We start from the raw sequence: 12,429 nt of genomic DNA, 5'->3' as shown, positions 1-12,429 counted from the left end.
TCTTTGAAAATGACTGCCATTGTTAAATACTTTACTTTCGTAATTGTCTAAGTCGCTCTCGGTTCTCCTGTACAGGCTCGTTGGAATCGGAGATGGTGGTCCCATTTCGTAATCAAGGTAGACATCAACGTAATCTCCTGTGACGTAAATTACAGGTGGTTCATACAGATAGAACTCTTCCAACGGGTTCTGGACATTTACCTCAATCTGGACGCCACTGGTTGATTCCTTATTCGATGCACAGACACTCATCGAATACTGACCTAACATCAAGATATATCAGAAAAAATGACAACTTAGAAATGGTTGATTTGGTATTCACAAGATGAACCAGATAACTGCTGGGAAATCCTGCAATACCCATTAAAGAAACATTGTGGATTTCTGAAGCTTATTTGCAGGGTTATGTAGAATTTTCAAACATGCATATATGCATAAAAGAATATGCAAATGCACATATGGAACTACAGTATATGGAAATAATGTATAAATATCCCAAATTTCCATTTGATTCTCACATGTAGATGTTGCTTTTTTTTATTCTTATAAATTTTCTTTGTTAGATTTAAATATTACATAATTAACAAACACTGAATATTAACATAGTTATAAATGTGTGCAAGTTAAGCATGTGATACTACGGTCAGACTACGTCTGAGCAACTTTATAAAGTCTGCCTACAGACATACCTGGATCCATAATAACAAGAACGACCACAGTCTCAACGTAAGTGACACAGGAATCATTCCTTTCCACAGTAGTTATATTTACTAGGACGCCATCCTTCCATATGCGAATAACATATGTCACTGGAGCCCCTTCATCCAAAGACATGGTTAAGTTGAAAGGATCGCCTGATCTGTGGAAGGCTGAGTCCATGCTTGCTGAGAAGTTGCTTATGGATTTCGTTGAGCAAAGACCTTCATCAAGAAGATGGGGGAAAATACTCAGTGAGTTCAACTCTTACTGCAGGGCTTTATTACTGCTTAAAGATTAGTAGAATTCAGAAACATGGTCGGCAATATACCCAGACGACTCCCAGATTTGTTTACCAAAAACAATTTCTTCTTACTGATCAAAGTTCTGATCATATTTACATATGATTCCACAATTATATATGGAAACCTACCTATGTATCTCAACGATATACAAGACATGTAATGTACTTGCTTTTATGAGAAAGATACAAATCTAATATGGTTGAAGAAAAAAAAAAAAAAAAAAAGACTTACATGACGCAAATCCCGATGTCAACACATATCTTCTTTCACATGATGCTATACACTTAAAGTTATAAAGTGGTTACTCATTAATAACAAATTTGCTAGATATGCTACTAATATGACCACTTTTAGAATATCTGTTTAACACAAGTTACATTTTGCTTATTATTTGATTATAATTGTATATATGTATAACCTATGTTATTTAATAATACTAATACTAATAGTTATAATAATAATAATATTAAAACTTATAAATATTTAATAATTATAATAAAAATAATAATAAACATAATAATAATAATTATTATAATAATATGTAACATATTAATATTTGTGTATGCATGTATATATACATATATTTGAATGTATATATATTTAGGTATGAATGTACATATATGTGTATATCTATGTATTTATGTATGTGTACTGGTATTTATATGTTCACATATATTTATAAAAGAAGCGAGGGGGGAAAATACTCAGTTCGGAAACATTTTTCTCATTTTGTAAATAGTTCCTTTGTAACATTGAGCTGACATAACAATGTAGTAATCAGAATTGTAAATAATGTAAAAATTGTAATAATAATTTAAACAAGTGTGTACCATATGTTATGATACTTTTGAATAAATGAGATGGAAAAAAAAAAAAAAAAGATCAAAGTTCTGATCAGTGCTAGTTTATCTAGCCTTTTAATCTCGCATTGACTAATTACTGGTATTAGGATGTCTCAAAGCTATTTTATACTGAAAATGATCTCAAAGGCCTTGAATTTGATCATTTTGACTCCCAACTAAACAGTGCGATAAAGTCACAGTCTTCTGACTTTAGTGTTGGCCCTTCAGATATAACTGATGCATCCACAATTCGCAACTTGGTTACACATTTGATTCTGGCATGACATCCAGTGATCGTATCTCTCGTGTGCAGCAGCTCCGCTTTGCCATTCGTACCACATCAGCCTTACTTATATAACAAACAAATCCAACAGCTGTTGCAACCATATAAGTGCATCTCCTGAATTACACTCTCCTAGTAAAAGTCTTTTTTACTGGTCATTAAAACAGATCCAGGGGGAAACGCTTGTTTCGCTTTTTGCTGCCTTGTATCTTTGTGGACTTTTAAGACTTTGTCAATTTCGTGTTTGGTATGAGATTATAAATACAAATTGTTGGAAAGAATTCAGCAGATAAATGAATTTATTTCAAAATGTTGTATCTCAAGGACAGAATCTGCTGTAGAGATGGAGATGAAGAACATATTTTTACAATTGTGTTGTGTTTTTGAAGCTTCAATAATACTTTAAAATTACAGTACATACATTTGCAGAAGTCATATGAGTATAGAAATATTAACGATTAAATCCCAACATTTGCTGTATTCCAGATAAAAGGTCCACCCATAAACTGAACTAGACGTCTTTCATAACATTGATATTCAAATGCTTCCAAGCTTTTGCATTTCCTACATCAGAAGATGTTTTACAGCACAAACAATTTCAGAATTAAAAAAAAAAAAAACTTTACTTTTCTGTTTGCAATCTTTGGGATTATTGAAACTTTCAGGTGAGAAACTAAAGTTGCCCATCTCTGACAAACCTGTTGGTGTTCCTGGTTCAAGAGTCACTACTGTTATCTGGCCGGTAGCAGATGAAAGTTGGTTATGAACTGTGACCAGGACTGTATTACTGCATGGGTATGGAAAGGTGTGATTGAAACTACAAGAAGTGGTATTGAAAGTGGTTTGAGATGGCAACCTCCATGTCACCCACTCAATGTCTCCTTTTTCAACATAGCACTGAAAGTGTATTTCTTCATCTGGGTTATAGATCTGACTTCCTGGAGATCCATCGTTTGACCCTAAGAGAGATCAGACATTAAAAGATAAATGTAATGGAGACTAGGATTGAGATCGTTTACTGACAGATTCAAAGCAACTTGAGCAGGGGTGGTTCAGTGGATACTGTGTGGAGAAATACACACACTGCATTGTTATATTAAATGTTATAAATCCGCTACGTTGACATAGATAGACAGACAAACAGATAGACAGACAGACGGACAGACAAACTTTAATAGATCAAATGCATCTTTCTCCCCTACCCTCCTCGCCCCCCCAAATCTGGTCATAAAAAAAAAGTTGCTCTTTTTATGAGACCTATAAGTGACTATCTAAATTTCCTTTCAAAATTATATTTATTTCATTAGGAGAGGTGGAATGACATTTTTATTATTTAAGTCTGTGTTAATTGGGATAATAACATTTTTTACAACAAAATTTAACTTGTGGATATAGTAAGGGAATATCTTTCGAATGTTATTTTCATCTAGAACCATTAAATTATGCAACTAGGAAATAAGGCCATATTTGAAAAGCAGTTCAGTAGGATTTTAGTGAAGGCTGCAAATTCCTATTATACTGTAATACAGGTTAGGCTTTATAACAGGCAGGAACTATGTGATAGCTCATGAGAGGAACAAATACTGTAGTGGTGCAAAGCAGGCGTGCGAGTTATTTCTCTGCTACTATGGGGGCTCAGATGTAATTTTAGGGTTTCCCTAAGTTAGCTTAGAAAATACTAATTACCAAAAAAAGGGAAAAATTCAAAAGCTGATTTCTATACTTATGACCCATTGTGCAGGGATGAGCCTGAGGTAAAAAAAAAATCATGGAACGTTGCAAAAATTGCGGTAAAGGCTCCAGTTTGAGTATGCTACAGTGTGTTAGGCTAAAAGTTTTTGTCCCCGAGGTAGAAGAGAAATCACTGATATTCCACGAATTCGCAGAAAAAGCTCATGTCTGATTGTGGGTTACTTTTAAATCAGGATAATCTGGCCAAATGTAGAGAAAAATCTGACTGGAAACCAGATTCGAAAAATCACTGAAAATTCGGACAGATTTGAAATCCAGGGCATCCCCTATTGAAACCCCATCTCAATTTTATCTTGTCACAACTTGAGATATGGTTAATTGATTGACCTAGACCTTAAGCCAATTACTCCAGCAAGTGGATCACAGAAGGTGGTCTGTGTGATGGCATCATGGCATGTTTTTTAAATACTTAAATTTGGCTTTGCAATCTTGTTGATCATCTTGGAAACCTGATACATTAGAATGGTACTCTTAGTCTTAGTCTGTTAATAGTATGTGTTGTTAAAAGTTAATCACACGCAACTCTTTCGGAGAAATATAATTTTCCATTTGGGAATTAATGATTGAAATATTCTAAACAAAACACAGACAATTTCTACTCATTATCTGTCTGTCTGTAAACTCACCAGAAGAACTTCTCACTGTAACATTATACAGATCTTGAACTATCTGAACTTGAGTAGAAGATGAACATTCACTGATTTGGTTATAAAATGTTATGTTTGCCGTATACAAGCCAGGTGGTGCTTCGTCCTCATTCCAAGTAACAGACCAAGGTATTGTATCAGACCTGGGCCAGTTGATATCCCAATTACTGCGTTGCCTGAATACTGTAAAAGCCAGAGAACTTGAATTTAGCATGACAATCAGGGAATAATTACACGATGACATTCTAGGCAGCATGCAGTTATTGGAGGCTCCAATTAAATACTATGGTTCCTGCAACCTGCAATACATGTTTGGATAGAATTAGCAAGAATATCATTGTACCATTCGATACGGGCGAAAAATTATTCTAATATAAAAACCAGAACACTTTAGTTTTCTTCCAAAATGTTAGTGACAACATCTACTGTACCATCAGTGTTATTGCTGTACAACATACGAATATACGTATCTGATCACCACTAATTTAAACTACTTTAAAGCCTGTTCTGATTATATATATTGCATGAGACTCCAAAATGCAGCAGCATTAATGATGGAGATCACTGCAGCCGAAGATACCTACAGTACAGGTGGATAAAGCTTCTTCAAGGTCATCATTGCCCCCAAAATATGTTAGAAACTTTATTAATGGTCACCGATGCCCAGATATCAACAATGCCGGCACTTCTGCCAACCTCAAAGGATCTTGCCCCACTGAGACATGTATTTGTCTAATTCAACAGCTACTTAAAGTCTCAATGTGTGTTTGATGATGATGAACTTTGGCAAACAAACTTCCGAAGCAGGTTCAATATTTCCTATTCTAAATGCACTCTGACCAGGTGGGTTTCATGGAGAAAAGCTGTCGCAATCGAAAGAAAGAAATATATTTTCTGTTGCCCTTCAGGCGTGTACAATTTACCGTAAAATCACTGCGATCGCCCATACCAGCATGTTCATTACACAAATGTAACCTATATATACCCGTATCGTCCACTTTTTTGGCCCAATTTTACGGAGGAAACGTCTGAAAACACCTGTTTATTCATTGCATTGGAAGGAAATGACACAATTTTGCAAGCTACATTGGTAAGGCCGTACTATTCAAGAGAATGGACCTAACACTGGCTAGCACACAGGTAAACAAAACAGAGAGATTTGATTGCCGTATTTTGTAAAACCACACATTGAGACTTTAATGTATGGGGAAAATTCAACCAGTCAGAACAACCAGGAAAGGACTTTAAATACATCTTTGTCTGTATTGTTTTTCACTGACTAACTTTTCTTCTGTCCCCCCTCCTTCTCCCCTTGTCCCCCCCATCACTCCTCTTCTCATAGCTCTCTTCCACCCTTTTTTCTCCACACCTTTCTGTCTTTGTCCGTCTCCAGTTTATTCCCTACCCTGTTCCTTTAATCCTCTCTTTGTCCCTCCACTGTTTATCTCCTACCTCTCCTCTTCCCCTGTTGGTTTCTTTCTTTCTTCTCTCCATCCCTTGTCTACTAATCCCCTTACATCTATCTCTGTGTGTTCACCATGCTCATTAACTTGTCTGCATTTTGTGCATGTTTTTGTCCCTTCTGTTACTGTACGTTACTTGTCATTTAGCCTTTGAAGAAGATCCTGCTAGGATCGAAACGTCATGCCAACTTACTTTTACACATTCTCCTACACAGGCTCTCTAGTGGATAAGCAGTTTTGCTAACAGTTTTATTTTATTTTGTTTTTCACTGATTGGATAACGATGGTCCCTTCAGGCTCCACTCCATTTAATACAACATGTTCATATATAACCAACATAAACTAAAATTCCGACACACACTTGAATTTTTTTTTCCCAAGATGATGTAATAATGCTTTGAACTAGCAGAAATATGAGAGCATTTGTTGAAATAGTCCATGTATGACATCAACGATAATATCAAAATGCACTCATCACAGCAATGTGCATAAATTGTAACAGTTTGTATTCCATACAACAGAACAGAAGTTAGGAGGCAAGTATCAATGTGCATGCTTCATTTCATAAGTTCTCATTTGGCTTTCATGGCCAGGCTGTATCTTGGGTTTAAGTCTTATAGAGTAAGCTTCATTTCATAAGTTCTCATTTGGCTTTCATGGCCAGGCTGTAACTTGGGTTAAAGTCTTATAGAGTAAGCTTCATTTCATAACTTCTCATTTGGCTTTCATGGCCAGGCTGTAACTTGGGTGAATGTCTTATAAAAAGTATGCTTCATTCATAAGTCCTCATTAACATACATACTTTTTTCTTTCTTTAAATATTTGACTTTGTTATTATGTTAAACATCAATTAATTTTTAGTACTCAAATAGTAGTAAACTAGCTCACCTCTAAAATTGGTAATCAGGTCTGCCGTCAAGACAGAGACCAGGTTGCTTGGCCTTGGAGACTCTGGATAGACCAGGAAATTGAAATTGAATGTAACAGGATAGTGAAGAACACGTACAATAGCTGTTGGGAAAATCTCCAGACCTGTGATTGGATTCTGGGCTGTGACTTCCACCTCTGCATAGTCTGATGAGATGTCGTTTGACCCAGAGACTGCTATTTTGTATTCACCTAATATAAAAATGACAAGAAAAGAAAGTTGATCTCAATCACTTGAAAAGGTAAAACCTTGGGGGTATGTTTGATCTTAACAAGATCTTCTTCTTCAGAGAAAGACTTTTTTCTACACATTTTACCTACATCGGCTATTATATAGACTTAGGGCTAGCAGTTTCCTAACAGGTTTTTATATGTCTCTCTTTTTGAGAGAAAAATACTGAGAAATAATTGACTGCAAAGTAACTTCATATATATTAAGTACATATTACAGAGGATCTAAAATCCCTCTTGTAATCCATTTCTTTTCTACTCACACTCACCCCTGCCCAACCTTTCTCTTCTTCTTTTAAAATATAGGAACTTATGATCCAGTATTGACTGATACGCCTTCAAATAAAACAGAGAACTTATTAGAAATAATTAGATTTACTCTGTCTATGTGCAAAAGTCTTGTAAATCAAAAGTTCATGACAATGTCTGTGAATGTGTTTGTTAAAACGAAATCAACATTGATAGGAAAAAAACATAAGAAGCCTACTTAAAGTGAATGTATGGTATTGCAGAAATAGCTTCAGGACTGTATTTAAAATGATCTGTTTCTCCTTTCTATTAACAAGCTACATTACATAACTGTACAGAACTGTACTACATGGCAGTACAGTACAGAACTGTACTTTACAGCTCTGTACAGAACAGTACTTTACTGTACTGTACTACATGACAGTACTGTACATAACTGTACTGTACAGTACTGGTACTACATTACAAAACTGTACAAAACTGTACATTACAAAACTGTACAGAAGTGTACTGTACTGTACTGTACAGAAATGTAGGCTACTGTACAGTATTGTAATGTATTACAGTACTGTAGTACAGTACAGTACAGTACTGTACAGAACTGTACAGTACTGTACAGTACAATGCTGTACTGTACAGTACTTGTACTACATTACAAAACTGTACAGAAGTGTACTGTACTGTATTGTACAGAAATGTAGGCTACTGTACAGTATTGTAAATGTATTACAGTACTGTAGTACGTACAGTACAGTACAGTTATGTACAGTACTGTACAGTACTGTACAGTAAAATGCTGTATTGTACAGTACTTGTACTACATTACAAAACTGTACAAAACTGTACATTACAAAACTGTACAGAAGTGTACTGTACTGTACTGTACAGAAATGTAGGCTACTGTACAGTATTGTAAATGTATTACAGTACTGTAGTACGTACAGTACAGTACAGTTATGTACAGTACTGTACAGAACTGTACAGTACTGTACAGTAAAATGCTGTATTGTACAGTACTTGTACTACATTACAAAACTGTACAAAACTGTACATTACAAAACTGTACAGAAGTGTACTGTACTGTATTGTACAGAAATGTAGGCTACTGTACAGTACTGTAATGTATTACAGTACTGTAGTACAGTACAGAACTGTACAGTACTGTACAATACTGTACTACAGTACTGTACTACATTACAATACTGTACAGTAGTCTAATCTTTTACATAGTATTGAATTCTACTCATCACCATAGAAAGTCATTTATTTATTTTAAAATTGTAATGCACCTCTTTCTTGAAGAACAATTTCTATCTGGGTGGGCCTGAATGTTTCACACAGATTACTTCTTTCCACTATGATCTCATCCACAGGATCGCCTTGCTCTGAGATTGAGATTACAAAAAGTTCAGGAGTTCCATCCACAACAGAGATTGTAATGTTGAAGGGAGTGCTTGAAGCCACATAGGATGAGCTCGTCTGAACCGTGAGACCATCTATTGCTACTAATGGGCAGATATCTAAATGATACAACAAAGTAAAGACAAGTTGAAAATTGACCAACATGTTCACATTATGCATATTGCCAGAGAAGAGCAATTTTTTAAAAAAATATTTACAATTCTACCTACTTGAGGGTATTTAGTTACCATGCAATCTGAATGTGATGTAAACAACATATCATCCTTTGATTCTGGTCATCCAAACAAAATATGGTCCTCTCAGAGGACCTGAAAACTATTAAAAATTTGCTATGTCCATAGTTAAACTGGACATAGTTAAACCAATGACCTGAATGGATTTCTACCTCGAGTCAATCACTGCTTTGAAATTCATATATGTCACAAACAAAACAAAACTGACAAAACTACCACAATAGCATTGGAATATGTTGTTAACTTAGTGACAAATGCACTTTCACTAACAAAAGTGACATTACCATAAAAGACCTGAATATTATTTAAAGGGGTGTGAAGACTCGCGCAAAAAGGAACGTCTTATGCCGGTAATCTGACCTAGTTTCGAATGAGGTGTAACAGAAGTGTTAGACACCACCATCGTTCCCAGAAAATACACAAACAGCTTGCTACCAACAGTGTAATGGCTAACATACTAATAAAACTTAGCATAGTGTATAAACGATACAGCGATGGACATCTCAGGTCCAGCTAAAGATAACAAGATATCACGTTTCATTAGTCTGCATTTTGTAGCGACACGAACATAATGTCACTTGCAAGCAACAGAAAGTAACTTTTTCAGATGGCCGCAGGCGGTTTGGGGCGAGTCTTCAATGCTTGTAAACTAAAAGTACCAATTTTAGTGTTGTCAAGGCCCAATCTATCTTCTATGATTAGTCTACATTGACAAGTCTCAAGACTTTCTTGAACAATTCTTCCAGTTTCACAACTAGGCTTTAGCTAGTCTAATTAAAGAAATTAGGCAATTAATACTGGAAAGTCAGTATTACATGATCATCAAAAATGGGGCTCATCTGGTTGTTATATTGGGAAAACTAAACATGATGATCGGGTAAAGATTAAGATTTGTCATGTTTTGCTCCAAGTTTTCATTGACATTAATTCCACCTTCATCAATTTATCATGGTAAACTAAAGGTAGCCTCATGACTATTTCATCATTCAGCATTTAGCTTAACAAGCAGACATGATGCTTTCTTATGACTTACCCTGAGATATCACTTCATTGGTACAGCATGCTATGCAAAGTTCCAGCACAATCAAAGTGATATCCAGTTTCATCTTAGCAGCTTTATCACTAGATGGGACAGCATTTCTGACAACTGACAGAATTTGGCACCAAAATAGCCTGCTGGTATGAGCCTAGTGTCTATTCTATACTAGCCTAAATTGTAACCATTTTATATCAGCAAATGCCTTAGAGGATGAAAGATATTGCTGTTATCGAAATCGTTAGCAACTTGGGTTCCAAAATCTGATACTGATATAAGGTTTCACCGAGCTGCTGGCTTTTGCCTCCATATTGGTAATAATATAAGGCCTAGACTAGGCCCTGACTTAGTGTCTAACGTTAGGCAAGCATTAGTTGGGCTATGAATGATTATGTAAAGGCAACCAGATACTTTTTCACAACTTAGCAAATGTAGTTTGTTTGCTGTAAATAATGAAAGGGCACTTAAAATTTAAAGAGAAAACTAATTTAGCTGTTTTCAAAAGATCCAAAACTCGTGGAGTAACTCCATCCTCGTCTTATGTTCCAAGATAGGCAACCACTCTAGCTTTTTGGTGCATTTCTACACGTTTTACGCGTACGTCGCGCGCACTCTTCTCTTTTTGGAACACCAACTTACCAAGGTCGCGTAAGGACGCAAATTCACGACACGCACAGTCTAGTACTACACAAAAAGGTCAGTGCAGACGACAAAACACTTCACTTTCACTCTCAACAGGTGACCTATTTGAGAATAATGTCATGGAACGCGAAAAGAGACTTTTGTTGTTATTAATAGTTTTGTTCAAATATTGCAAAACCTACTACTGTTTTGTATTATATTTTCTGTTTTATTACCGGCGGACCCCATTTTGAAGTGTTGGGAATGAAAGGGGGGGGGGCTGTTTAGTCAAACGCTTAGTTTTGTCCCCATTTTAAAAGTCGGGGTCTCCTTCACCTTTGAGAAAATTTAGTTTTGGTAAGGGGGCATATATGCAAACTGGTGCTATCATTTTAACTAAATGTGTTTGCGAATTTGCTTGCGTGGTTTATAAATGCAAGCCATTTGGAAGAGAATTCGAGGCAAGAAAGGAGACACGGATCTTTATATATAAACGATAATAAACAATAACAATACGTAAAAGCACGTGTTGGTAGTAGGCATACCCAGGTACTGCACATCTATATATTGATCCCAATGGAGAAGTTATTTTTTATAATTATTATTAGCCTATTATTATTATTATTATTACAGACGACAATCAACTAAAGTGTCAATCCCTGAATCAAAGTTTAACTTGTTCAGAGAATTTCGTTTTTTGCCTTCAATTGTATGGCTAATGAGGGAAATTTTTCTGAGAAGCAGATCACACCATGCTCTAAAAATAATAAGCCAGTTAGTATCAAAGGTATCACAGCTATTTAGTTTTGTTTTGCCAATTTTCCTTGCCGTGGCCGTTACTTCGTCCTTTAAACTTTCTGTGGGTACTCCCCGACCTCGGCCCCCCCCCCCATGTTTGCCACTGAAAACCCGTGACCAGTGTGGGCAGTTTCGCCGAGCGAATTATACTTTTGTTGATGCTACGGTTGCCCAGATGGGACATAGAAAATTTCAACTTAACATTTCGTCTCAAAATGTCTACTGTTTTATCGCTTTTACCTCAGAGAGTTTGGACTATATTTTCACCTTTTTTCTCGAAATGTCAACTTGTTATACGTATATGTTTTGTTTTTTTGTCATCTCACAGTGTCGCATTTTTCTTGATTTGTTTCGTACAAAAGAAATTATTTCGAAAATGTTTTATCTAAAAAGTTCGACTATTAAATTTCAATATTTTGACTATATTCTCGACTATTCTGTCTCCAAATTTCAACTCCACCATTTCGCACACTGCGCATAGTCCCATATCTATGTAGCCTAGTAGTGTTGTCTCAACTTTTTATTTGGACGTAATTATCTCGACTTCAATACTGTTATTCACATATCACCTTGGGTTCAAATATTACCAATTGCCTACGCTCAAGGACAGTATAGACTATTTTTGGTTATTATTATTATTATTATTTTATGATTACGGTATGATACTCTTCCCCAGTGGCGTAGCTACCAGAGGGGACCAGGGGGCAAATGCCCCCCCCCCCAATTTGCTTTGTGCTACAGTCTTCCCCCCCCCCCCCCCCCCCCATTGTCAGAACTTGGTAATCAGACCGAGATATTACACATTTTGAGCCTTCATCATACCCACATACGGAGACCGTTGATCAAAATCGTCCTACAGAATAAGCGCCAATAATTTGGCCGGTTGTATAACCATTATTAACTAGCGCTAGCAACCCATGTGCA

At 36.0% G+C, this 12,429-nt stretch overlaps 1 protein-coding gene across 3 annotated transcripts in view; it reads right to left on the bottom strand.

Moving 5' to 3' along the window:
- LOC139964244 (uncharacterized) overlaps positions 1-10,719 on the bottom strand; it is a 74,686-nt gene extending 63,967 nt beyond the window's left edge. For all 3 annotated transcript variants that reach the window (XM_071965699.1, XM_071965698.1, XM_071965697.1), the window contains exons 1-7: positions 10,084-10,719; positions 8,685-8,915; positions 6,877-7,107; positions 4,505-4,708; positions 2,825-3,085; positions 690-920; positions 36-263 (exon numbers count right to left, since the gene is read on the bottom strand). In XM_071965699.1, the coding sequence (XP_071821800.1) occupies positions 36-263; positions 690-920; positions 2,825-3,085; positions 4,505-4,708; positions 6,877-7,107; positions 8,685-8,915; positions 10,084-10,156 (1,459 nt within the window). In that variant the 5' untranslated portion in view covers positions 10,157-10,719. The remainder of the gene's footprint in view (positions 1-35; positions 264-689; positions 921-2,824; positions 3,086-4,504; positions 4,709-6,876; positions 7,108-8,684; positions 8,916-10,083) is intronic.
- Positions 10,720-12,429: the final 1,710 nt, after the last annotated feature.

The sequence above is a fragment of the Apostichopus japonicus genome, chromosome 22 (assembly GCF_037975245.1).
Source record: "Apostichopus japonicus isolate 1M-3 chromosome 22, ASM3797524v1, whole genome shotgun sequence".
In the NCBI taxonomy this organism is placed as follows: Eukaryota; Metazoa; Echinodermata; class Holothuroidea; order Aspidochirotida; family Stichopodidae; genus Apostichopus; species Apostichopus japonicus.
Note: the sequence above shows the minus strand (reverse complement) of the source record. Positions and strands in the feature narration are given on the sequence as shown.